The 26,312-nt window shown below is 49.2% G+C and overlaps 11 protein-coding genes across 11 annotated transcripts; 7 read left to right on the top strand and 4 right to left on the bottom strand.

The window, feature by feature from the left end:
• Nucleotides 1-109: 109 nt before the first annotated feature.
• Nucleotides 110-457, top strand: A1O9_08328 (alcohol dehydrogenase; the record flags this gene model as incomplete). Its single annotated transcript, XM_013402714.1, has 1 exon — nt 110-457. The coding sequence occupies one exon, from the start codon at nt 110-112 to the stop codon at nt 455-457; it is 348 nt and encodes a 115-aa protein (XP_013258168.1).
• Nucleotides 458-1,457: 1,000 nt separating this feature from the next.
• Nucleotides 1,458-2,230, top strand: A1O9_08327 (uncharacterized protein; the record flags this gene model as incomplete). The annotated part of the gene is made up of 2 exons (XM_013402713.1): nt 1,458-1,975; nt 2,032-2,230. The coding sequence occupies 2 exons, from the start codon at nt 1,458-1,460 to the stop codon at nt 2,228-2,230; spliced, it is 717 nt and encodes a 238-aa protein (XP_013258167.1).
• A 391-nt stretch (nt 2,231-2,621) lies between these two features.
• Nucleotides 2,622-4,758, top strand: A1O9_08326 (uncharacterized protein; the record flags this gene model as incomplete). Its single annotated transcript, XM_013402712.1, has 6 exons — nt 2,622-2,953; nt 3,016-3,300; nt 3,356-3,530; nt 3,634-4,086; nt 4,196-4,379; nt 4,442-4,758. 6 exons carry the CDS (start codon nt 2,622-2,624, stop codon nt 4,756-4,758), a joined length of 1,746 nt encoding a protein of 581 aa, XP_013258166.1.
• Nucleotides 4,759-9,131: 4,373 nt separating this feature from the next.
• On the bottom strand, nt 9,132-9,899 carry A1O9_08325 (uncharacterized protein; the record flags this gene model as incomplete). Its single annotated transcript, XM_013402711.1, has 3 exons — nt 9,132-9,260; nt 9,308-9,734; nt 9,790-9,899. The coding sequence occupies 3 exons, from the start codon at nt 9,897-9,899 to the stop codon at nt 9,132-9,134; spliced, it is 666 nt and encodes a 221-aa protein (XP_013258165.1).
• Nucleotides 9,900-10,718: 819 nt separating this feature from the next.
• On the bottom strand, nt 10,719-12,145 carry A1O9_08324 (uncharacterized protein; the record flags this gene model as incomplete). The annotated part of the gene is made up of 5 exons (XM_013402710.1): nt 10,719-10,853; nt 10,907-11,262; nt 11,312-11,570; nt 11,617-11,742; nt 11,798-12,145. 5 exons carry the CDS (start codon nt 12,143-12,145, stop codon nt 10,719-10,721), a joined length of 1,224 nt encoding a protein of 407 aa, XP_013258164.1.
• Nucleotides 12,146-12,274: 129 nt separating this feature from the next.
• On the bottom strand, nt 12,275-12,490 carry A1O9_08323 (uncharacterized protein; the record flags this gene model as incomplete). Its single annotated transcript, XM_013402709.1, has 1 exon — nt 12,275-12,490. One exon carries the CDS (start codon nt 12,488-12,490, stop codon nt 12,275-12,277), a length of 216 nt encoding a protein of 71 aa, XP_013258163.1.
• A 1,002-nt stretch (nt 12,491-13,492) lies between these two features.
• On the top strand, nt 13,493-15,371 carry A1O9_08322 (uncharacterized protein; the record flags this gene model as incomplete). Its single annotated transcript, XM_013402708.1, has 7 exons — nt 13,493-13,656; nt 13,710-13,994; nt 14,043-14,202; nt 14,259-14,722; nt 14,777-14,811; nt 14,857-15,042; nt 15,079-15,371. The coding sequence occupies 7 exons, from the start codon at nt 13,493-13,495 to the stop codon at nt 15,369-15,371; spliced, it is 1,587 nt and encodes a 528-aa protein (XP_013258162.1).
• A 1,194-nt stretch (nt 15,372-16,565) lies between these two features.
• On the top strand, nt 16,566-17,576 carry A1O9_08321 (uncharacterized protein; the record flags this gene model as incomplete). Its single annotated transcript, XM_013402707.1, has 2 exons — nt 16,566-17,222; nt 17,292-17,576. The coding sequence occupies 2 exons, from the start codon at nt 16,566-16,568 to the stop codon at nt 17,574-17,576; spliced, it is 942 nt and encodes a 313-aa protein (XP_013258161.1).
• A 250-nt stretch (nt 17,577-17,826) lies between these two features.
• Nucleotides 17,827-19,643, top strand: A1O9_08320 (uncharacterized protein; the record flags this gene model as incomplete). Its single annotated transcript, XM_013402706.1, has 2 exons — nt 17,827-17,923; nt 17,980-19,643. The coding sequence occupies 2 exons, from the start codon at nt 17,827-17,829 to the stop codon at nt 19,641-19,643; spliced, it is 1,761 nt and encodes a 586-aa protein (XP_013258160.1).
• A 1,119-nt stretch (nt 19,644-20,762) lies between these two features.
• A1O9_08319 (uncharacterized protein) lies at nt 20,763-22,581 on the top strand (the record flags this gene model as incomplete). The annotated part of the gene is made up of 4 exons (XM_013402705.1): nt 20,763-20,775; nt 20,831-20,976; nt 21,037-21,650; nt 21,720-22,581. 4 exons carry the CDS (start codon nt 20,763-20,765, stop codon nt 22,579-22,581), a joined length of 1,635 nt encoding a protein of 544 aa, XP_013258159.1.
• A 233-nt stretch (nt 22,582-22,814) lies between these two features.
• A1O9_08318 (uncharacterized protein) lies at nt 22,815-24,515 on the bottom strand (the record flags this gene model as incomplete). The annotated part of the gene is made up of 1 exon (XM_013402704.1): nt 22,815-24,515. The coding sequence occupies one exon, from the start codon at nt 24,513-24,515 to the stop codon at nt 22,815-22,817; it is 1,701 nt and encodes a 566-aa protein (XP_013258158.1).
• Nucleotides 24,516-26,312: the final 1,797 nt, after the last annotated feature.

The raw sequence follows: 26,312 nt of genomic DNA, 5'->3' as shown, positions 1-26,312 counted from the left end.
ACCCTATGGCTTTTGCATGAACGCACCTAACCATCCATCAGATGACCACGTGGGAGTTCCAGCGCATGCAGAATGTTCTGAACGGCGCTGATGGCATCGCTTTATTAGCATGCAGAACTACCTGAACCTCATTTATGAAGAGGAGCGCGAAATTTTGCCATATTGCATAGCTACGGGCGTAGGCATCATTCCCTGGTCTCTTGTAGCTCGTGGCGTTCTGGCGCGACCATGGAACTCCGAAAGAACCTTATGGGAGGAGACTGATGCATACATCTCTGCACTGATTGACCGAGAAAGTGCAGCGGACGAGGCTGTTGTCGGTCGTGTTGAAGAAGTGGCAAATAAAAGAGGCGTACCCATGGCAGCCATCGCATCAGCTTGGGTGTTGACGAAAGGCGCGAATCATATTCTGGGCCTTTCCTCCATAGAAGAATCGACCAGGCCATTGAAGCGATGAACTTAGAACTGTCTCGCGAGGAAATCAGCTATTTGGAAGCCTTGTACCAGCCTAAAGCTGTCTCTGCCAGATACTGACAGGCTAATAGAATGACATGTCTCCCATCTAGATTGTATCTATTCTTGGCACTAGCCTCTTTCTTGCTAGAGTACAATACTAAGCACCTTATTTCTCCTCAAACATTGTGAGGATAGATATCTATTGGAGTATTTAGCCAGCGCTTAGGCGTTAGAATCTTCTCGAACGGCTCGAGAAACTACTTTGACAGGATTTTGAAGGACTCTAAGAGCGTAGCTTTGATGAAACTTGGAGGCACTGATAATTATACTTTCGAAGTATTCTCTCAGGTATGAGGACGAGGGATATTGAATAAGCTCTACAAGAGTACCAAGTATCGAACTAACCGAGGTATCGATTATCTAATCTCTGCGTAGCAAACTAGTACGTTTTCTCGACGTAGCGGCAATATGACGACATCGTGACATGCGAATGCGAAGAACATCAGTTGATCTGCGAATGCTAGGCTTAACTGCAAATATTACAACTTTTGTCATAAGAAGTCTACTCTCGAACAGTAGACAACCTCACTTTAGTTATGAATTGTTTATTTTAGTCCTTGGACAACCTATCTAAAATAGGAGATTTTCTTAGTAGATCTTATCTCTTTTTCGTACTAATATCACTTTAATGATAGATCTCAGATTTCGTGGCTGCTACCAGTGGTTGACAAAACGATCACAGAATGCTAGTATACTCGTGCGGACCGATTCTTTTTACTAGGACTAGAACATCGGCTCGCTTAAACTCGCATCAGTTTGCCCGAAGAACGTACTACTAAGTCTGTCCCTGCGACATTGGAATGGCAGATTCTGTCACTAAACCCAGGAGCTCAGATTTACTGACACTGCTAAAATTTGAATTCAATAAACATATTCTACTCTTAAACCTAATATGGCTTTTACAGGAAAAGGTTGTCGTTGTTACAGGCGCTGTCTCTGGAATGGGCCTTGCAACTGCGCAACTTCTCTACGCTCGAGGTGCCTATTTGTCGCTCGCAGACATTGGAAGCTTGGAAGCCGCTCTGCCGAAGATAACAGGATCGAACGAAGCTCTAGACAACACGAGAGTTGTAACGTTTGAAGTCGACATCAGGAGCAGCGAGCAGGTAAATAATTGGATTGACGCGACGATGAAGCATTTTGGGCGTATAGACGGTGCAGCCAACATTGCTAGTGTCTTGGGAAAGTCATTTGGTATAGGCAACCTAACAGAGATAGATGACCAAGAGTTCGACTATATCACAAGTGTGAACCTGAAAGGCCTCTTCAATTGCATGCGAGCTGAATTGAGAGTGATGAAAGACGGAGCTAGCATAGTCAACGCCTCAAGCTCGATGAACTTAGAGGTTCATCCAAAAAATTCTGTCTATTCGGCAACGAAACATGCCGTCATAGGCTTGACCAAGAGCGCGGCAGGAGAGTTTGGTGGGCGAGTGATACGATTAAATTCTGTTGCTCCGTAAGGTATTCTCGATGCGACGAGCTATGCAGACAGTGATGGCTAATCTATGGCAGTGGTACAATCAAAACTCCCATGGTCGCTTCGGTCGGTGGCCTGGACAAAGGGAATATGTCATCAGTAGTTGCCCGTGTGCCACTGAATCGGATGGGTGAAGCAGAAGAAGCGGCAAGGGCTTTTTGCTTTTTGCTGAGCGACGAATCCAGCTACATGACTGGAACGACCGTTATAGCGGACGGAGGGATGCTATGCTAGGGCACAGAGCGTACAGCAAGCCACGAACACTGGTCTCGTAGAGACTGAAGCGTATCATTGCCAAGAAGGGACCGGCTGAAGAATACCCGAGCTTACGTATAGCATCCCAACCGGTGCTAATCAATGAGAGAGCTTTATGATCATTCTTCCTCGTTGTCTCAGACACCTCCAATTGTGCCGCCAACAATTCAACGCAAAGTGATGTGAAGTATGTTACTATTGGCTGAACCGGCTCGCTTGGATGGGCATCGAAAATATCATGCCCAGAATAACCCGATCCCCGGCCGGGGTAACTATTTTTTCGTGGCGCCGGAAGACTGCCCGAGAAAAGATCCACACGACTTTGCCGGCTCGAAGTGGGGAATAAGGACACGTCGGCATAGCCCCCTCGATGTCTCCAGAAATTGAAGTCTTGAAGCAGTTGGAGCCAGAAACTTCGTTATTAGATCAATATCAAAAAGTCGGCATTGAGATTGTCTGTCCTGTCGACGAACGATTCGCCTGCTTAAAAACACCACAGCGCAATCTCTCTGGGAACCTGAGAATGGCAGACACATCACTTGTGTCAAAGCCCTTCCTCTGGGCGTCGGTCGCCTTTGTCGCGTTCCTCGTGTACCGTCTGTTGCAGGTCGGCAGGCGTGACCCTCGAATGCCACCTGGTCCACCCACAATCCCTATCCTCGGAAATGCTCATCAAATTCCTCGCACCGGCCTTTACAGACAGTATGTGATGGCACCATCTCTCCTGAACCATGAACCAGCGTTAACCAGTCTGTATACTTAAGATTTCGAGAATGGGCCAAAGAATACGGTCCTGTCTTTAGTATCAAACTCGGCCCGTCCAACATTGTTGTTCTATGTGACCGAAAAGCCATCCATAAGCTTCTGGTCGAGAAGGGCGCAGTATACTCCGATCGCCCAGATACCTATGTCGGGCAGTTACTAACTAAGGGCGATCATCTGGCGATCTCTCAGATGGACCCTCTGTGGAGAGAAAAGAGAAAAGTCATTGCGCATAACTTCTCCCCTAAATCGCTTGACGAGAAACATTTCCGAGTCCAGGAAGCAGAGTAAGCAGCAATTTTAGTCTCACAATAAGTCTGAAACTAGAACTATCTTCATTAGAGCTACGATCTTGATGAATAACCTCTTAACGGACCCCGAAGACTTCTACAGACAGATTAAGCGGTATACAGCGTCTGTAGCGAGCTCCATTACATACGGTCATCGCGCCGCTACTCCGGATTCTTTTTGGGGACAGGTAGGTAGCGTGTACTACACTAGAATGTATATACTAAGAGTAATATTACAGGGAGTTTATGATGTTATGGATAAGGTCAAGAGAAATCCTCGCGAGAACATTATATAATACTAAATTAAAGCAGTGGACAGCAGCTATGGAGCCTGGAGCGAACCCTCCAGTCGACGAGTTCAAGTTTCTTCAATGGGCACCTACCTCACTAGCATTCTGGAAACGTCGGGCAATCGAAGCAGGCTCAGTCATGGACAACGTTTGGAGTGAGGCACGACGAAGGATTGACGAGAGACGGGCTAAGGGCGAACGGCGAAATTGCATAATTGATAATCTTCTCGACGAGTATGATAAGAAAGGAATGCCATTCTCGAAGCACGGGTTCGATAATCTAATGGGTGAACTGGTGGAAGGAGGTGCAGATACAACTGCAGCTCAACTTCTCACCTTGGTTCTTGCCTTTGGCCTCTACCCAGACATCCAAAAAAAGGCCCAAGACGAGATCGATGCGGTTTGTGGCACCGAGAGAGCTCCACTGTGGTCCGACTTTGAAAAACTGCCATATATTAATTGTATTGTGAAGGAGGGCATGAGATGGCGTCCAGTGTAAGTCTTCTGAATCTTCAAGCTGATACAGAATCGCTCACATATCTTCTTTAAAGGGCTGTAACTGCGCTACCCCACCGAGCACGGGAAGGTTAGTGAACCATGAGGTGCGTCCTCTTGGTACAAACTCTAGAGCTAACAGATCTATAGATGATGTCTACGAGGGTTTCATAATTCCTAAGGATACAACAATCTTCCTACCTACCTGGGCAATCCATCATTCTGCAGGTATCTATGAGGATCCAGAGACCTTCAATCCAAGCCGATATCTCAATCATCCTAGATTAGCCAGTGACTACGCTGGAAGCCCTGATTGGGCGAATCGAGATAAGTTTATATTCCAATTCTGGGAGGACGATATTTTTTACTAACTTCCTCTTCACATCATTATAACTATGGCGCAGGTCGGCGTGTGTGTCCAGGTATGCATCTCGCAGAGCGCAATATGTGGCGGATTGCTGCAAAACTGCTATGGGCATTTGAGTTCTCCGAATATGTGGACCCTAAAACTGGTATTAAGAGCCCTTTAGATGCTGAAGCATATAACCCGGGTATTCTTCAAGCACCATTGCCCTATAAAATTGCCATAAAACCCCGGAGCAAGGAGCATATCACGCGTATCAATCAAGAGATATCAGTTGCAATGGACTTTTTGAAGCAATATGACTGAAAGAATTTACGCCCATAGATATGCTAGAAATGAAATAAGAGACACTGCACATTTGTTTTGTTTCCTTAGTGTGTGTAGAATCTTGCCTTAGCCATGATTGTCGAGTATGACCGTCAAATGATTGTTTGTGACTACCCTAGTAATCACGTCTTACACACAGGGGTAACCATATCCGACTCTCGTCCCTGTTACATGTATTATTCGGTTCAATAAGCCTTCGGTCATGTCGATACCGGCAACGTTTTCTCTGTATTTATATCGATGCGACCATTGCTGTGTGTCCTCTGAGGAGAAGCCAAGCATTGATGATCACTAATACGTCTAGGACCGCGACTTCTACCAGCCACCATTGAACGTTCAGTTATATTCCCTTGAATTACCAGAGTATCAGCAATTGAGCATGACCGCGTTTATCTGAGGTCGGCAATTTGATGCTTCGGTCATCTCAAGTCCACCAACAAGTCAAAATTTGTACGATTGGTTCCGAGAAAATTGCCGTCAAATGTTCAGAATTCTTGCCCGAGGAGTTCGAGCGCTCTCGCGCTTTGAGGCTAAACTGAGTGTTTTAGCAGCTGTATCTGCCTAATCTCCCCGTCACTGCCCTTGGCCGCGGGTACAGTTGAACTACTACCGTACCGGAGCGAGGTGAATAGATTAATCGAAGACGGATACTTTAGTGCCTCAAAATCTCGGTCGGATAAGTGGACAAGGCGTCTTACCACATCTAAGCGCTTCACCGATTGTTGACCTACCTATGGACCCAAGGCTGGAGCTGGTTATAGAATTTCTTGTTCGCCCGTGAGCAGACCGCCTGCAAGGGTCAACCCCTTAGAGATGAAAAGGGTCATCCTGCATTCTCTAACTCCATTCTTTGTGAGAGTATAAGGAGGATCACTGATCAAAAACAGAAGTCAGAAAGTTGCAGATCCATATAGTTGGTGGCTTTTCGGTCAATTATCGCTCAAATTAGCAACAAGTGTCCTCCCTGATTATACCAAGGGCTTGCGGGTATGGGGACCCCACGGATTGTCGGTGGATCCTCGCTTCGTCCCAGTACGGATTGCTGGGGAACCCAGCTACGCCTTCAGGTACGCGACTATGCAAAGAAAAGGATACAGGAGTGCGGGTTTCATTTAAATAGCTGGTATAGCAGTGTGGAATTCCTGGAGTCCAAGTGCGTCAAAATACAATCGCAGAGACACCAGCCAAAGATGTGGCGACTTACTGGATATAATATCTTGATCGTCTGTGCCGCATGCCTCGGAGCGTATTCATATGGCTTTTCGTACGCAGTGTTTGTCACTTCTATTGGGGAACAGGGCTTTTACCTTTATTTTAACCTTGATCATTTGTTGATATCATCCCAACTTTAGTCATCAAGGCTAACTTATCATGCAGCAACTTCGGACTACACGGCTACGCTGATCGGTGCTTTAAGTGGACTGTTCTACACTGGAGCAGCTTTTGGGGCAATCATACAATCGTACACCAGTGATCATTTTGGACGACGAAAGGCTCTTGCCTCTGGTAGATCATCTCAGTCGTTGGCACAGCAGTAGTCGCCGGGTCCGTCAACATCCCAATGCTATTCGTCTTTCGGTTCATCACAGGTCTAGGTGTAGGTCAACTGTTGGCTCTCGTGCCGCTGTATGTTGCTGAAGTTTCCCCACCACATCGTCGAGGCTTTCTCAGCGCTCTAGTGGGCGTTGGCTTCTCTCTGGGCTACCTAAGGTAGGCTGCCTTAAACTCCGTTGTATAAAAATATTCTTTTCGGAGTCCACTCCAGTTCCGCGTGGATAGGTTATGGCACATATTTCACGACAAATATGATTGTTCAGTGGCGCATGCCATTGTGCTTGTCTCCAATAGCGCCACTAGGTTTGGTGACTGCTACTGGATTCCCGAATCTCCGAGATGGTCGGTCTGGCAAGGCCACGGTACTGATGCATGGATAACCATCCAAAAATTGCATCATGGTCCTAGCGATCTCCGGGACGTAGCGGCACATAGCGAATTCATTCAGATCAAAAGACAAGTGGAACACGATAAAGAGATGAAAGCAACATACCTCCGTATATTTACAGTTCCATCGTGGAGGAAAAGAACTCTCCTTACGATATTGGTCATGTTCGCGGTGCAATCATCTGGTTACAATGGTATCACATCATACTTGGTCCTTGTCGCTCAGTCTGCTGGAATGACCGGATCAAAGCCTCTCCTGATGTACGCAATCTATGTCGTCATTGCCGTCTTCTTCAACTTTGTCAATGCTGCTATCCTTTGACTGGGTAGGACGGAGAGGAATGCTTCGTGAGTTTATCCCTGAAGTTGTCATCCGAGTTCGCAGTGCAATAGCAGGCTGACCAGTACACAACGAGCAGTCATCGATATCGTTTGGACTGGAATATGTCTCCTTTCAGGCGCTCTGCTCAGATGGAAGTACGCCGGCACTCCCCATAAAGCCGCAACACTGTTGCGATGTTCTTCTTCATGATGTTCGACCTGGATTGGGGTTATTCCTCGATGCAACCCAGTTTGTGGTGAGTGGGTCGCTGTCATTGAAAGCACTTCTTGCGCTGACAAGACTTGTCAGTGGTGTTCAGAGGTATTTCCAACCACGATCAGAGCCAAAGGTCTCACCATCGCCATCTTCACATACTTTGTCTCCACAGTCCTTTACACGACTCCGGAGCCTAGGGCATTCGCAAGCATTGGCTGGAAATTCTACCTTGTATTCATTGCTTGCGACATCGTCACGTTTGCCATGTTGTACAAGTGGGTGCCGGAGACTGGTGGCCTGAGGTTGGAAGAAATGGGTAAGCTATTTGGAGACGACGTTGTCACCCATTCCGCGCAAGATAGAATGGCCTCGTCGAGGTGGACTCCATGGCCGAATTCGAGAAGAAGAAAATAGCAGAAGAAATTGAAGACGCCGCTTCACTCAAAAATGAGAGTGATTGAGTCAATACTGACAGATCGGAGGTTTTGGCGGGGATGTACTCAAGAGTGAAAAATGTCGCGATTCTGAAGAGATTGGATGTAGACCTGGAAGCAGTATGCATGTACGAGATGATGGTACGGCCTTGCCTCCCTGTTTCCTCTGTTTGGAGGTATTCAATTAACATGCCCAGGTGGGAAGCTGCTATTTGATGTTGCTCGGACCACAAAGTCGATGAATAACCGTAAAGCATTCGAAACGGCACTCATTTACTTCATGTCAGCCTCGCATCTGAGAATTGGCACGATGATGTCATCTATGAGATCACTTCCATTATGATCTTCAGGTCAAAAGGTTCGAAGCTCCAAACCTTTCTCTCACCATATTGATCCGATCATCGACGGTAGGAAGAGTCTGAAAGTGAGAGTCCTCTCTAGTGTGAACATCAGTAGATCCTCGGGCAATACACACAGTGTCCTCAGGGTCCTTAGCTACTTAGCTAATTAATTCGCAGCGTCATAAATATACTTTCTTCATTTCGATTTTTTGATCATTTCTACCACTTACGTCTTCTAAAATGTAATCTTTATGTACGGTGACCTCTCACCAAGGCAGCCTTTTTGCTCGAATCCAAGGTGGGGTCCAAATCTTGTGTGATCGTAGCTATTCTCCGGGTGAAAGATTTCTATACAAGACAGGATTCACCGGCTATGTTGACCCCAAAATTGCCAATGTCTTAAGTAGCTTTGGTCCAACATTTGCCCACATCATTTTACACTGACTCTGCATGACTCGCCTCGGCCATGATCGGTCTGCCGATGACGTCGTGGTAGAAGGACAATGTGCGTTATCATCAACTCCGAATGACAACGCCACAAACATTTTGCTGTAACCACCGTATGGCGGTGACATAGAGAGAGAGTACCGACGCACTTAACGTTCTGCTCAAGCAATGGAAGCCATCGCGTGGGTGATCATGGGTCTGACTTAGGTATTCTATCAACCTTTGCCCAGAAGGTCGTTCTACCTCTTAAGTTCATCTGTCCTCGCTCTTTGAGCTTGTTCATCTGTCATGATAGAGTACTATGTTAATGCCCATAATTATCATGGACGACTACCACCTAAGTTCTGGATATACTGTCAAGATAACGTCGGCCTTCTCGTTTTGCGATAATACAAGGCATCATTAGTGCATTCAAAAACTGGGTCATTCCCAGTCCCATCATACGGACAGGTATGGGATAACTTCAAGTCTATGACTCCAAGTCGGTCGTGATCCAGGAGAGAGCCTTCTTTCTAACATCGCCCGTGATTAATGGATAGAGCGAAGAAACGCGAGTCAGGGCCCAATAGATTATATATCACAGCAACTAGCATTTCTACACACCCTACGACCCTTGTTCATTAATTCACAGAAAAGCTTCATCTCGTTTAACTAGAAGCTCCCTTGGACCAGCTTGAGTTCTGTGATATGCCATGGAATAACAAACTCGGCATAAAAGTCCTTAAGGCCGTCAATGCAGGCCTTAAACGTCGGTCGCTTTTCAAAAACCTCGTGATGAGCCTGCAGGGTGCATTAGCTACTCACATTGAAACCATGGTTGTACGTACATCTACTGATTTCCAGTTGATCAAAAGCAGCTGGTTTTGGGGATTTTCCAGGAGTGGGCTGATAAAGTGTCCGTCACAGCCATCGTCGTCCTCCAGGATAGGGCCCACGATTTTCCGGAATTGCGAATAGTATCCATTCACGCCGCCCTCAACCACTTTTGTGAGGGCTACCTCAATCGCTGGTGATTCGAGCGTCTTTGACAAATGTGCCTTGTCGCCAAGCCCAAGGGACTCGATAGAAGCATGATTCTGCCATTGAATTCTCCTTCCGTTCATCGCGGGTTGGATAACTTTGTGAAACTCGGTATAGTCAGCGCCGGTGAAGAAAGCATGACTGGCCTCCAAGCTCTCCCATAAAAGAAGAGCAACCTGTGTGTGGCGGTCTTCATGCTTTTTCCCTCTCCATACTGCCTGCAGACCCTTTGCCCTGTTGGTGGTGTATTAGCAGTCTCGTCGGAGCTTCTCCTCACTGCGGTGCAGACCTTTGTATAATATCAAATGCCGGAGCTAGATCCTTGTTGATCTCATTAGCGGTATGTACTGGTCGGTGAGGGACTATCACTAGTTGTATCACTTGCGATTGGTTCGCCATTGTGCTTCGAAAAATGCGCAACACAAGACTCTTGGTCGAATTATCGCCGCCCTATGAAAATCAACTCAGGGATGTATAAATATCACTGAAGCTCTCAGAGAGTAAAGTTCTTAGTATACTTAACATTACAAATTAAAGTTACCTAGTAGCGACTGTATTTCGACCCCGGCGTAGTCTCTAGATCTACCGAAATTGGTCCGCCCCACTCGCATCGGAGTGCTAGACGAGTCCTGGTGAGAATACCACGATGATGGTGGGGAAATACCGTCATCTGACGGCAGTTGCTGTTGCTGTTACACATCAAGTCGTGATGGAGTTACGATTTAGAGGGTGTTGTCGGGGCCCAAATACGAATGGGGCGAGATGCAAGTGGCACCCGCACAGTCTGAGCGAATCTTGCAAGACTTTTGTAAGAACAGAGCCGCCTGCTAATTATACAACTCCTCACCTAAATTAAAGCCATTGCATCTCCCTCTACCTTTGTCAAGAATTGACATGCTTAAATATTAAATTGTCTTTTCCCTTGGGAATCTATCATGCTAGCTAGCTATCCCACCATCAGAGAATCATCGAATTACGAGATATGGCAGAGCTGAAAGTTGTAGTTGACGACCTCGTACGCAATTACCGGCCGGTTTACGAACTCGGTATATTCGCGTTCAGACCAGAACATATTCACTACCTGGGTACCTAAGCTAGGTATATAGCTGCATAGGGAAGCTAAACATCGATTTCTTCACGCCTCAACTCAACACTACACCATGCCAGCCAACAGCTCATGCATTGCACTATCCACAGTCACCGTTCCTTTTGTTGTCTTCATAGCTTCGTGGTCTCCACGTGTGTATTGTCGGATTTCTCCACTTCGACCAGATCAACATTAATGTTCTCGATCTCTACTGCAACGTGGTCTCCAAACTTGGCTGCGATCTCTTCGAGAGTCAAACCAGCAGTCTATCACGAATCAGTAAGCCTGACACCGCAGCAAAGGACCTCAAAATATTTACCTCGGGGCAGTACCAGAGGAGAAATGTGTTTGCTACAAGGCAGATCGAGATCATCACAAAGTAATATTTCCACCCAATCGTCGCAAACGCCTCTGCCGCTGGGCTGTTGTACGCAATCGTCGTCAGAAAGAAAGAGACGAAGCCGATTGTGGCGCCTTCGCTCCGGAGATGTGTTGGCCAAATCTCAACGATGTAAGTGTAGCCAGGACATTCGATCAAGAGTCCGAAGAGGAAGACGAAAACAAAATACATCGCAGTGGCTGCACGGAGACCGGCTGCGTTATCGGTTCCGATGTAGTATTTCTGGAGAACTGCTTCAACAATGAGGCACGCACTGCAGAGATAACCACCCAGTGCTGTGATGACATTAGATGAGTATCGTGCCTTGATTATCATTATACTAACCAAGTTGTTTCACTCGACCAATTCGTTCAATAAGCAGACCACTGAGCCATGTTCCAACGGCGCATACTGAAACCCAGACTACTGAGAGTCCAAGTTGAAGTACATTGCTAAAGCCAAGACCTGCGAAGAGCTGGGGTGCAAAGTTCGCAATCACGACAATACCGGTCGATTGCCCCATAACCCAGACTATCGCTCCGCAGATCGCCCTTCTGCGCATATTAGGATTGGACAAAATGTGCCAGTAGCCAGATGGCAGGGACTAACGATGTGAGCATGGTCTCAAATAGCTTGATTAGTTAGTCTACCTTCTCCTCTTCAATCTGTGCTTTGATCTGAATATGTTCCACACGTGCAAGTCGCGCTTCGGGATCAGTCTTCGACTTGTGCAGCTTCCGGAGAACTTCCCAGGCTTCATCGGCTTTCCCATGGTCCTGAACATAGCGTTAGCGCCAAGATAGTAATTTTGTGAGCATAGACCGTACTGACCATGAGCCACCTAGGGCTTTCAGGGATAAAGTACATGGTCACCACCAGAATCAAGGTGAAAGCAGTCAGAATCACATATTGCATGCGCCATTGATAGGGAGCATCAACATAGTGGAGCGCCAATGCAAAGAGAGAAGACACTATGTAAGCGCCAGTGATGGCAATGCCCTGGAAGCTGACCAGAACACCTCGCGTGTGGGCCGGTGCAATTTCGCTCATGTAGACAGGAGTATTGGCGATGATCATTCCAGCGCCGATTCCGTTCAAAGCACGTGCCACGAGGAACATTGCTATGTTCACACTGCCGGCTTGGAGAGCTGCAGCTACCATCATCACTAGAGCTGCCATCATGTTACATGGACGTCTTCCATAACGTGAAGACAGTGGGCTTTGTAGTATGCACCCAATCAAGCCTCCACCGAAGAACCTAGCCAGCCAGTAAGTTAGGGGCGTTCGAAGGGCCAGCGGTATAGATGCTCACGCTCCAAGCATCCCTCCGATACGAGATGTAGGTTCAACCGTCAAGAAATACTCGCCAAAGGAGGCTTGCGCAAGTGTGCCAGCAATAGCATTGTTGGAATAGCCAAAGTTGAAACTAGCGCTTGCTGCTGCTAGGATGGTGACAATATTGAGCCAAGTTGTATGTGGCTTTATTAGAGCATGGGAGCCCCTAGCCTCAACGTCGGAAGTCATTGCTCGGCTTCGTTGATGAACCACGAATGAATATTGCCAGGCGGAGAAGTACAAACGAGAGTGAAAGAAGGAGGAGGATCTGTGTTGACCTGAAGGAGATTCCGGGGGTCTGGTAAGCTACTAATAACGTGGGAGACTTGCACAGGATGTTGGGTTCGGGAATATCCCCGAACATCCAGGGCTGACGCTCAATACCCCCCGAAACTGACTGACTAGATTCCGGAACTCGCGTCTGTCAAGCTGGGGAAGATCGAGATTGAACTGCTTTAGTAGAAATTATGAATCTCCCTCTGACCGGGGTGTTCCGAGACGAGTCGTAGACTCACCTTCGTGTCTATACGTATGAATCCAATAGGCGCTCGATTTAAGCTCAAAACCGGCGAAGCGAAGCCAATCCATGAAGGATGCCGTGTGACTCAGCGACAGCATTTGCAAAAACCTTGGGCCGGAGGGAGGGTGTCTGCCCGGGTCAAATATAGGGCTAATTATGATTGGCCCCGGTTCCATTGACTAGCAGAGAGGCCACATGGAAGACAATTTTCGTGCATTTACAGACCCCCACGAATGGTTCGAGGGCCTTGCAAGCTTTGCAGGGGTAGAAAATCTCACCGAACTTGCCCACGAAACTCCGCATTTTATTCCTTCCCCCAGACTCTGTCGTTGCACTTTGGTTTATGACTCTGGCCCCAAATCTCACTGGCTACATCCTATAGGTTGCACCACGACGTCTCTGTGGGCATTTACCTATCTCGTGACGGTTGAGCTACAAAGGGATACACGATGCTGATCGATCAAGAGAAGTGAATCTGAGTGGGTCCGTAGTAGGAGGCCGGATAACGAAAGCAATGCATCCTAACATCAGCGGTGAATGTGATAAGAATCGCGTTCGCACTCTTCGTTCTACACCTTTTAAGGCTTGCAAGCAATCTGTTGACCAATCTGCGCATCAAAAGGCGTCGTGTCCGAGGCTCCAAGATCTGCCCGACTGCAGAGACCGTGACCATGGGACTCTTCGCTATCATGCTCGCCCTTACGGTGGCGTTTAGCTACCCATTGTATAGGCTGCTACGTGTTGGCCGTCGACATCCTCGCATGCCTCCTGGACCACCGACCATCCCCATCCTTGGTAACGCCCACCAGATTCCGATCACAGGGCTGGGCAGAAAGTCCGATGACCACATCCCTCGCATTTGGAACTAGAACAGACTGACGTATCCAGGTTCAAGGAATGGGCTGACGTTTACGGGCCTATCTTCTCTCTGACCATCGGACCTACTAATGTGGTTGTCTTGTGTGATCGACGATCTATCAACAACCTTTTGGACAAGAAAGGCAGCATCTATTCGGACAGGCCATTTAACTACGTTTCCAACTTCGTGACCCATGGCGACCATCTGACCCTGGAACCTCAAGGAGCTTCATGGAGGGAAAAGCGGATGGTTGTGACACGAAATCTAAATCCTAAGACGTTGGATGAGAAACATTTCAAGATACAAGAAGCAGAGTATTTCATGCCCCTTGTTAGATCCGGTGCCGAGTTAACAACTTACAGGGCTGTGATTTTCATGAATAATATTCTCAATGACCCTTCCAAGATATTCGACTATGCACGACTGTACACTGTGTCAGTGGCGGGATCTCTGATCTGGGGCCACAGAGCCATCGACCTAGACTCTTTCTGGTTCAAGAGGTTTTATGAGTTAATGGATCTGGTAACTTCTTCCTCACTACTATATTCCTGTTCATTTGCGTCTAACCTGAACCCCAGTGGCTGAAAGTTCAGGAACCGGGCGCCAACCCTCCGATCGACGAGTTTCCCATTCTGAAATATCTTCCTGGAAGCTGGAAGGTCAGGTCCAAGAAGTGTCGTGCCATGATGGACACCATGTGGGATGAGGCTCGAGCTATCGTTGAGGAACGAAGAGCGCGAGGCGACAAAAGAGATTGCTTCATTGATGCCAAAATCGACGATTATAATGCAAAAGGCTGGCCTTTGTCGACCCACGCGTTCAACAACCTCTTCGGAGAGCTACTGGAGGCGGGTGCGGATACGACTGCTAATCATATCCTAACACTGATCCTAGCAATGGCTAAGTACCCCAGTATCCAACAAAGGGCAAGAGTCGAAATTGACGCTGTTTGTGGCACCGAGCGGGCTCCGTTGTTCTCGGATTTTGAACAGCTTCCCTTCGTAAATTGTATCGTCAAGGAAGGCATGAGATGGCGACCAACGTAAGGCATAACCCCGAAAAAGGACATGAATCTAAAGAATGCCAAAATATTTAGGGCTCCTGCCGGCCTGCCTCATATGGTCACTCAAGGTCTGTCCACTCCTCCTCATGGGCTAGCCGTCTGACAGGTTCTAGACGATGAGTACGACGGAATGGTGATCCCCAAGGGTTCCATGGTGTTTGTTGGAATATGGGCTATGCACCACAGCGAATCGGACTATCCAGAGCATGATCGATTTGACCCTGACCGCTTCTTGGGCCATCCGAAGTTGGCCAACGAGTATGCAGTCAGCCCGGATTATAACAACAGAGATAAGTACCGTCCTAGCAGCTGTTTACAATAAGACTAAGACAAAGCCGCACATCACTACGGCTACGGCGCTGGTCGAAGAATGTGCCCAGGTCTTCATTTGGCAGAACGCAACATGTGGCGAATTGCAGCCAAGTTGATATGGGCATTCGACATTTCTGAACCAAAAGACCCTGCAAGCGGCAACCTTGTTCACCTCGATGAGAATGCGTACACTTCAGCCATCCTGATGTGCCCATTGCCGTTCAAAATCGATGTTGTCCCGAGGAGTCCAGAACATCTTGGTTGTATCCAGCGAGAATTATCAAGTGCAATGAACTTCATGTCACAGTGGAACTAGCAACCAAAAATTGCCAATGTTCCATGGGTAACTGTTGGACGGAATGTAACTCATTTATTAGGCTTCTATGAGGTTGCCTACTAGGCAACAGTATTACGTTATTTGGAGGATATCGCCAGATTAGGTCTATATATACTGGATATCTGTTCTGTCCATTTTACTACAATAATCACACAAGTTTTTCACCACCAAAATGGCTATTTTATTTTCGCCAACAGTAACACTGGGCAAAATAGACCAGGGATTGGCAAATTTGCAACACCGAAATATATATGTTTGTCTCACGTAAATATGGAGTCTTGATGAAAGAAGTTGTGCCTCATAGGAGGCAATCTATCTCAAGTAGCAAGCTATACAACATTCCAGTTTTTTACAAGGTGCCTGTATTGAAAATGCAATAAAGAACTCTGAGGGGTTAAGCAGGCTAAAGGCCTACGAGCAAGGCCCTAGGATAAGAACGCCGGCTCCCTCAGACCTAAGGCGCTCGCATTATCTTTACACCCAAGCTGGTCGCACGTGCATTTGAAAGCTCGTGGGCATTCTAGGAGTGAGAATCATTATCTCGATTCAAACGCGCTCTAGGGTGAAAAGGGGTCAATAGCGCCTGTGGTAGGTCCTCTGAGATCCGAATCTGGAGTGCCGGGGGGATAACTCTAGTGGACTAGCTGTAAGAGCATTAGCCTCGGGTTGACCTTGCAATACTAGCTAAATATGCCTCTCAGCGCCCTCTCCAGGGGAGGGGGTATTCACTAGGAAATTAACCCGTTATTTAATCCATGGGCAAAATCCTAAGGCGTCACTTCCACAGCATTGGCGGCCAAGTCTACAAAGCGATTCCAAGCCTCCCGAAGTGGATCCAATCAACAACTAGGAAATAGACCTGGCAAGGGGAGCCGAGTCATCTCCATTGCCTCAGTACTGTACGGCTCTCGATGTTGTAGCATTCAAAATGAGTCGAGTTTCAAGTCGTCGATACGTATCCTCAAGTATTTTAGAATTAGCTTGCGCTACTAGTCGTAGTATCGATTCTCATTCTGCAAAGCTCTGAGACTATCTGCTGTGAACCTCGAAGTAGGCCACAATCTCCTTCTGGTAAGCGACACGAACCGCTCGGACATCAGGTGCTCATGCCCTCATGTAAATCAGGCTGGACTCGTCGCTGACTATTCTAGAGTCATCAGCGTCGAGACAATCATGTCCGTCAAAGGAAGAATTGCTATCGTCACCGGCGCTGGTGGAGGTCTAGGCCGGCTTTATGCTTTGGCATTAGCAAAGAGAGGTGCCAAGGTCGTCGTCAATGACTATGGTGGGACTTTGGAGGGTCAACGTGGCACTAGTGCTCGCGCACAGGCTGTGGTTGACGAAATCAAGGCCCTCGATGGCACTGCACTGGCAGACTGCCACGACGTCTCTGCTGCGGCGGACGCTAAGGCAATCGTCGCTGACACTGTCAAAGAATTCGGCACCGTCGACATTCTTATAAACAATGCTGGCATTTCCGGCAAAATGGCACCACATGATAATGTGGATGCAGAAGCTTTCACGAGAGTGTTTGAGATTGCCGCGCTGGGGACAACTTTGATGACAAGCGCCTGCTACTCTTTGATGGCGAAACAGAAGTACGGCCGTATCATCAATACATCTTCAAATGCAATCTACGGATTCGGTGCTGGGGGTGATTGTGCCTATAGTGCATCTAAAGCCGCTGTGTTTGCAATCACACGAGAATTAGGTCGTTGGTCACTAAATGACGGCGTTAAAATCAACTGTGTCATGCCATCAGCCGCCTCGAGAATGGGGGATCTTTCCGAGGGCACGAAGAAAGTCACTCGGACGTATTTTCAGCCCGAGGTAAGCCTTGTATATGAGAATATGATCCTTCATACCGAAAGTTGACAGATGCTGATCGAGCTTTGACAGGGCGTGGTTCCTTTTGTCATTAGTCTCTGCTCTGAAGAATGCCCTTCCTCAGGCGAGGTGTTTACTGCGAGTGCAAACAGGGCAGCGCGGGAGACCTTTGCAACATTCGCCGGTACAAAGTCAGAAACGGCCGAGGGTTTTCTCGAGAAATGGGACAAGGTGATGGGACGAGGTGAAGAACCCTACCTCGCGGAAAACACCTTGGAGCACGTGAAATTTGTCGTACGGCAGGCTCATGGCGTGGAGATGGAGGATATTCCAGACTTTAGCATTGTAACTAGATGAGTCAAGGATAGACTCTCCGAGCTCCACCACGGAACCTTATTGTGAAGATGCAATTCTCCTTGTCCGTACGCCCCCAAGGTCGAAAATCAGGGGATCTCCACTAATGTGGGGGCCGGGGGTTTGGCCGAGTGCTCCGACACACCTTTCAAGCCCGGGGCAATTATGAACGATTGTCACTGGTTTTCTATGTAAATCTTGAATGTCACCAAATCTTTGCTTGTAATGCTAAAACAAGATTTGCACAGCGACCATGGCTGCATCGTCTGGTGCTCTTCCCTTGCTGAGACTATCGAAAGCAACCGCGTCCTTGACACGGCGCAATTTCAGTATCCAGCACGCCCGCCGAGGTATGTCCAGCACACATTCTAGCAATCCTCCACGTTCTCCTAATCTTCTCATTCAGCTTTTCATAATGAGACCACATACGACGTCGTAGTTGTTGGCTCAGGATGCTCTGGCTTGACGGCCGCTTTTGTGGCGGCCAAGCACAGCCTTAAGGTCCTTGTCATCGAAAAAACACAATACTTCGGCGGCACCACCGCTTACTCAGGTGGAGGGGCATGGATCCCTGTGAACAAACACCAGCCTTCTATAGGGGTACAGGATTCAGCGAATCAGGCCGATACCTATCTTCATGAAGTCTTGGGCGATTCTTATGACACGAGGATGGTCCCGGCCTTCCTGAAAACAGGGCCTGAAATGGTGAAATGGATGGAGGACAATTCTACCGTGCGATTTAAACCTGTTCCTCTGCCTGACTACCACGTCTCGAAGAAAGGCGCCTCGACCGGGCGCACGATTCTGACCGAAAAGTTCGATGGTCGCCGACTTGGGCCTCTGATCAAGAACGTTCGCTATCCAATTCAAGGCTACTCTGCATTTGGCACGATGCAAGCAGATCCCGCAGAGTTGCCCGTACTGACCAACCCATTTGGAAGCATCACTAATCTAACTCTAGCGACGAAGAAGATCCTCCGCTACGCGCTGGACCTGTTACGGTATGGTAAAGGAACGGACCTGGCAAACGGCAATGCTCTTGTGGGAAGACTGCTCTTCTCTGTTCAGCAACAAGGCGTCGAGTTGTGGCATAACTCTGCAGCCACAAAACCAATAACAGACAACGGTCGCCTCACAGGTCTCCGTGTGCTTCGTGACGGCAACGAGACCACCGTGTACGCTCGCAAAGGAGTGGTGCTTGCGAGTGGTGGTTTCGGCAGATCCAAAGAGGCAACACAGTTCGTGCCACACGAATGGTGTGCAAGCCCACGAGGCAACACCGGAGATGGCAAGCGAATTGGAGTGGAATGTGGTGGCGTTTTACCTCCGAAAAACATATCGAACGCCATCTTCGCTCCCATTTCTCTATTGAATACTTCTAGAGGTCCTGTTCGACGCTTTCCGCACTTCGCAATTGACCGGTCTAAGCCGGGATCCATAATTGTTGGACCCGATGGTCGAAGATTCGCAAACGAGTCGGAGCCGTACCAAGAATTTGTGGGTGTTATGCACCGGAAGGGCATTAAGAAGGCATACTACATTGGCGACCGTACACATCTTCGTAAATACGGTATGGGAATGGCATTACCATCGCCGTATCCGATCTGGAGGTTACTGCAACAAGGGTATCTGATCTCTGCGCCCACCATTGCCGCACTGGCCGACAAGATTGGAGTTCTTGCTGCAAACTTGGAACGGACGATCTCAGACCACAACTCCTTTGCCAAAACAGGCATCGACACGCAATTCCATCGAGGCGAGAACGACTATGACCGCTTCTATGGCGATCCCCGGGTTCAACCCAATCACAATCTGCGAGCGTGCGCCACCGGTCCATTCTATGCGCTTCCTCTTTACCCTGGCAATGTCAGCACTGTTTACGGGCTTATCACTAATACCGATGCACAAGTGCTTGATCAAAAGGGCGACGTTATACCAGGGCTCTATGCGGTTGGTTGTGACCAGAATAATGTGTTCAAGGGGTCTTATCCAGGAGGTGGTTCGAGCATTGGGCCTGGAATGACATTCGGATATCGGGCGGGAAGGAAGCTGGCCGAGCCCACCTCTTGATGGCTAAATAGTATACCATTAAAGGCGAGACTGTCGTGTCTAATTCTGTAGAAGGTTTAGTTATCTGTGCTGTTTGTATCGCTATGAACCCAAATTTGTGCTCCGATTTATTCCCGACAATGTTCGAGATGGTGTACTTGAAGAGAAGACAATTTTTGCCTGAGCGATGTCCAAATCGGCTGGTTGGCAGACAGTCCGCTCGCTCTTCGCGTCTCTTGATCAGGCTCTCTGACAGAGGGCAGACTACTTCCCTCCAGAGGGATTTCCCACGTATTTTGAACCGGCAAGCCTTGGGTGAGGCATGTTAAATCTCGCATGAATTTCGGGCCAACCACCATCCATGTAACCGAATCCACCTTCCATCTAGATCACCTGGTATCGGGTTAACCCCAACGATAGCCTCCTACCGCTGCAGGCCCGCTAGTCAGAACTCTCCACTGTCCGGCATATTTCTGAATGAAACACGCCGACATGTGCTACGGCGAGACTCCACCTGACGGACGCAGAATCACTTTCTCCTCGTCGACTAACCTTACATGAGCTTTGAGGTAAGAAGGGCCTGAGCTAAGTAACCCGTTGCAGTCCGTCGTTGAGCTTCACAGAGTACGAGGTGAGGCAGAGCAGTGAAGGTGAACGTTCTCGACATGGCAAGCCTGTGTTCCTGTCGTCTGGGGGCAGCTCCTCGCACGAGGAAGGCCATCTCATCGCTTCTCTCCAAGCCTTGCGAACTCCAAGTGTCTAAAGCTCTCTCGCGCTCTCTTTACACTTCACGCGGAGTTGTCGAAGGAGGTTTGACCCGGCAGACTGCGACCACCAAGTGCAACCCACTTCAGGCGAGGACATGCCCAACCCTTGACATCAACAGGCTACGAGATAGTACCAGTCGCCGCACGTACTCTTCAGTACATGCATCTCAGGAGCCTGCACTTGAGACTGAGTTCCTGGTTGTTGGAGCAGGTCCAGCAGGAGCATCTCTGGCGTGTTTTCTGACAAGCTATGGTGGGAGACCATAGCCTTTGACAACGGTCGATCTAGAAGCTGACCGATACAGGTCTCAAAGGCGTTATGATCAGCAGTGCTCCTGGCACGGCCAACACTCCGCGCGCACACATCACAAATATGGCTGCTTTGGGTACGTACTGAGTTCCAACTCAATCGCGAGAATGTAACAGCTAAGCTGGAACAAGAATGCCTGAGAGACATTGGGCTTGATAAAGATCTCGAGGGTTTGTCCTCGAAAGGTCATTGCATGATTCATACTCGATGGTGCCACAGTATGGCCGGGGAAGAATACGGCCGCATTTACTCCTGGGGCAATGCACCGGAGCGAAAGGTCAGTAAAGGCAACATTTTTTGCATAACCATGGTAGTTCTAAATACCGGGGATCTTCAGGGCGACTATGAATTGGCTAGTCCGTGTGCACCAGCCGATCTGCCACAGACTCTACTTGAGCCCGTCCTTGTTCGTCATGCCACCAACAATGGTTTCAAGACCAGATTCGACACGACGCTGCTGCAATTCGAAACAAATCCCAAAACCGGCCTGGTCACAGCCACTCTACGTGACAACGTCTCCAAGTCAGAATACCAAGTCCGAACCAAGTACCTCTTGGGAGCCGATGGTGCCCGGAGTCAAGTCGTGAAACAGCTCGACCTACCTCTCGCAATCAAGCCAGGTCAGGGAATGGCCATCAACGTGTTGGTCAAAGCTGATCTGTCCCATCTGGTCGAACACCGACGAGGCAACCTGCACTGGGTGATGCAGCCCGACAAAGAGCATCCCGAATTTGGCCAGATGGGCATTGTGCGCATGGTGAAGCCGTGGCATGAGTGGATGTTCATCTTGCTGCCAACTCGAGACTGCGACCCACAAATCTCCCCTTCAAAGGACGAATACCTCCAAAGAGTTCGAGACTTCATTGGTGACGATACGCCCGCCGAGATCACTGACGTCTCCAAGTGGTTTATTAATGAGATTGTTGCAGAGAAATACTCTGAAGGAAACGTGTAAGTCCGCAATCTTGCCATGGATACCCTCACCCGTGTTGCACAACAGACAATGACTTTCACCTGCAGCTTCTGTCTCGGTGATGCCGTCCACCGTCACCCGCCTTTCAATGGCCTAGGATCCAACACGTGTATCCAGGACGCCTTCAACTTGGCCTGGAAGTTGGCCTACGTCCATCGTGGGCTAGCAAACCCTTCACTGCTCTCGACCTACAGCACTGAGCGCCAACCTGTGGGCCACCAAATCATCACACGGGCAAATGACGGATTCCGGGACCATTTTGAGATCTGGGAGGCACTAGGTGCCCTACCTCCAGACCTGAACAGCCGCAAGGCGATATTTGGCGAGCTCAGTGCTCCGACGGCTGCTGGCAAAGATCGACGACGTGCGTTCCGGGAAGCAATTAAGCAGACGTCCCACGAGTTTCACGGTCTTGGTGTTGAAATGAATCAGAGGTACAGCGGTATTGGTATCTATGACGCTGACGAGCCAGACCCATACAAGCACACCGGGCGCGCCGCGCAAGATCCGATTCTCTACCACGAAAAGCGCACGTTTCCCGGAACTCGTCTGCCACACGTCTGGCTCAACAAGGCCATTCCCACGGAACCTAAGTCGACCATTGATCTCGCAGGGCACGGCGCATTTACCATCTTCACGGGCACAGGAGGTGAACACTGGCATGCGGCGGCGGAAAGGGTATCTGCCAACCTCGGCATCCCCATCTCTGTGCATTCCATCGGGTTCCGACAGCAATGGGAGGACGTGTACTATGATTGGGAGCAGGTGCGCGGGGTTGAAGAGTCTGGAGCTGTCTTGGTTCGGCCAGATCGATTCGTTGGCTGGAGAGCACCGGTAGTCTTGGACAGCCAAGAAGCGTGCGAGGCAAAGCTTTCAGATGTGCTCGGTTCGATTCTTGGCTTGCAGTGATGAATGATTTTTGCGGCCGGCGGGGAAGCCCTTGAAATTGCCGGGTTAGACCTGGCTCGAATTGTCGAATTTACGCGGGGAGAAAAGTTTGACCTGACAGCCCCCGACGTCTATTAGGATTACACAACTTGCACTTTTTCCCTTCTTGCGTGTAGTACTGTTTGGCAATGATCTGCATGTTCACGCTAAGAGGTTCGCGTAGACTCCGAAGTGCAGGTCGTTGATCAAGTGTATCAGGTGGTGTACCCATGAGACAAGCCCGCCATAACATCGGATGAATACCACGCAAGATTATCCATGAATAGCTCATTCGGCCATGTGATGTCGTCTTGTCCTGGAAAAGAAGCTTGGCTGATCGTGGAGTCAAACCCCGGCTCTGACGTTGACAACCACTCCACCTCTTCCGCCAGCAAAATAGGATAGCTCTCGTTCGAACTCCCGAGCGGTGGCTGAGACGTAAGGCACTGAGGATCCTTGATCCCCGGCCAAGCATGGAAAAGCTGTTCCCCACCCAATGGAGGCATCGTCGTCTCTGTGGCCATGGGAGATCGTGTCTCGACATTGCTCCGCTGATCATCGATGTCAGTGTTCCAGGCCCTGGTCTCCGATAGTTCGAACTCTTTCAGCCGAGTTTCGAGCCTCGCTTCTAGGGAGTCCAGATTCTGTAGCAAGGCAGACGGTGTCTCCCAAGTCTGACTGAATTGGAGATATGCTCGGCGCAGGAGGCTATATTGGCGTTGTGGAAAGTTAGAAGCATTGTCCCGCAAGGCAATTCTCTTGAACACCAATATCGCTGCTGCTATCCATATTGTGCTCGCGTAGTAAGGATTGACATAACGCACATGGTCCTCTGGACAACGTGCCACCAGCCGTAGCACCATAGCACTCGCTGCCAGATAATTCCTGAAGCCATTGCGAACCAAGGGTCTTTCTTTTGACGGAGTGTCTGGTCTGAAATGCTCGTGGCCAGCTGTAGAAGATGACATCAGGACTAATCCTTCAACGACGTCTGCAAAGACGTAGTTCTGATAGATCATGTAGCATGCAGAAGCGCTCATCATTTGAACGCTGTACCTGGCTGAACTTGAACGGCGCATCGAGAATGGATCTTCTCCACCAACCAAATCAAAGGACAAAGATTCGCCATGGTAGGAGAGGGATGCGGGCAGATTCTGCACAGTATCTCGGTAAGCGCTGACGAGGTTGGAGAGTCTATCAGACATATTTTGGGCCTTTCGTCGGTAATCCTGGCTGCAATAGTGGGCGAGCTTTGAGGCATCGTCCTGATGCTCGGCGTAGGGGATAATACCCCTCATGCTTTCTTGACACAAGATTCGTCCGTCGTGCATCAAGGAGGCGAAGAGGTTGGCCCATGCAACAGAGTTTTCATTGCCGGCATGTTTGAGGCTTTTCCACCGTTCTTCAGGCTGTCCATGAAGCAGGCACGAGGCTTGATACGTATTTGTGAACCAGTATTCGTCAGAGACCGGAAGGAACGTCTCATTCATACTCCAGTTGATGGCAGTGGGCGTACGCTGTATTGTCGAGGCGAAAATGTCCATCTCCCATAATGCCCACCAACAACGCCGTCGCTCTTCGTCGCCGGTCCAAGCCATGAGCTCACGCTCGCAAGTGGGGGGTTTGACATATCCCTTGCAGTCAATCAAATCAAGTCGTAGCTCGTACGCGATCCGAACGCCGGTACCGACCAGCCTCCAAGCTGGTCCGTAGACCCCGTTCACAATCTTGTAGTAGCCCGCCAAAGTGATGGCTTGTAGGAGACATAGGCTTGGAGCGTTGTTCGAGCAAGCCTCCAGGGAGAAATTGATGTATTCGAGGGAGATGGCATGAAGTTCTTGGTGAGAAATTCGGCCGGAGTCATCACCACGGGGGGATGTGTCCTGCGTGCAAGATCTTGAAGAGAGTGAAAACATGGCGGCAAATAAGGCAATAAGATGGTGGTGATCCTGTATGCCACGAACTTTGTCTGGAAAAGAAGGCTGATGAAAGAGAGACAAGGATTTCAGCCCTGCTACCAGCTCGAAGTAGAGATCAATCCTACAATCAGCCCGAATATGTCAGCTCAGCTATTTGCAATAAACGTATTGAGCTAGGTCATTTCCACAGTAAGGTTCGGCGTACATGGACTGAGCTTGCAGAATGGTCATGCGGAGGACCTCGCAGGCTTTAGTTAAATTCTCCTGGGCACCTGCAAGGACGAGCAAGAACCCTGGCTGAGGGCGTTCCCTCTGTCGCAGACCAAAACCAGCAGATAGTTCGTGCGATGGATGCAAGATTCGGGAGAGGCTGATGGCTTTGGCCAAGTTCAGGGCGGCCACGTTGAAGCCTTTCTTGTTGGGTGAGGACAGGTGCGAAGTCAAATCATCTGGTGATGAGAGTATGCCATCACCTTGACTCGCGATCGTTGGAGGGTCGTGGCAAGAATCATCCTGGAGCACACGGCCATCGGGTGCGACTGAACCAGGCCCGTTGACATGCTGGCGTTGAGGTGGGAGTAACCGTATGCCACGACGATGGGTAGAGCCTGCTGATGGTAAGATGTCTTGTTCCCAAACTACATCATTTAACCTACCGAGCTTTGGCCCAGGCTTCAACCGAGATGTAGGGTAAATACAGCAGGTGCCAGCACGCCGGCAGAAGGAGCATGATGGTATCTGACGGTCGCTGGAAGAAGAGTCAGCCACCGCTGTCACGTGACGGTCGATCAGGGGCAAGACTGCTCACCATCTGGACTTCTTTCTGCACATGGGTCAGTCCTTTGTCATTATCACAAGGTCGCTGGCAGTGGGAAGACGGAAACAGCAAACCGGGTGATCTTTGATGAGACTCGGGTCCGGTGCATCTTTCTGGCCCTGCCCGGCGAAACTACACGACTTACCTTTTGCATAAATCACATGCCAACTTCGACCTTGGAGTAAGGTCGACTTCTGTATCAACGTCGGCCATGGGAGAAGTTTGTAAAGCTGAGTATCAAAGACGAGCAGTGAACGTGGTGTTGTAACGCGTTCATGGACTATGGGAAGAGACAATCCGGCTACAAATTCGACTGGGTCAGCTGGGAGCTTCTTGGCGCCGGCCCCTCACCCTGAGGCCATCAATCGTCCGGCATGCCGGGGCCGCGGGCCAGGTGCCCCGGATTTACCCCCGGTGCGATGAGGGAGTGCGGAGTTCCTGTGAATGGTAGTAAAGTATTGCCACGTGTTGTGTAGGAGTGGGGAACTATATCAAATGCGAGGTACGATTGAACTACCTACCGCCTCGCGGAAACCTACCTACGGAGTACATAGATATCCAAGGTATTCCTGTGCCACCCTAGGTATGTATTTAGGTGTTTACCTACCTCGCTATATACTTCAAATTCCCCAACTGATAACCTTGGCGTCGAGGGCTGAAGCACCGCCGGATTTACCCCCTCCAAGTCTGCCGTGGTCGTCGACTTGATGTGTGATGCGATCGCCAGGTTACACAGCTGGCTTGCAGCCGTATTCTAAAGCACATTCCTCTCTATACGAACCTATTCTGACAGTACTTAGATAGTTATTTTATCGTTCGAGTTTCATCTAATCGTCATCTTGGGATATACAAAAGCCGTGCCTTGATGCGGCTGCAAAGAAGAGGCATTCACACGAATCCTGGGCTATTTATGAATGGCTCGGGCCAATTTGCTCGCCGAGCTACGAGGTACCAGATCCACCCAATTTCCTCAGTAT

The sequence above is a fragment of the Exophiala aquamarina genome, assembly GCF_000709125.1.
Source record: "Exophiala aquamarina CBS 119918 chromosome Unknown aczIA-supercont1.7, whole genome shotgun sequence".
In the NCBI taxonomy this organism is placed as follows: Eukaryota; Fungi; Ascomycota; class Eurotiomycetes; order Chaetothyriales; family Herpotrichiellaceae; genus Exophiala; species Exophiala aquamarina.
Note: the sequence above shows the minus strand (reverse complement) of the source record. Positions and strands in the feature narration are given on the sequence as shown.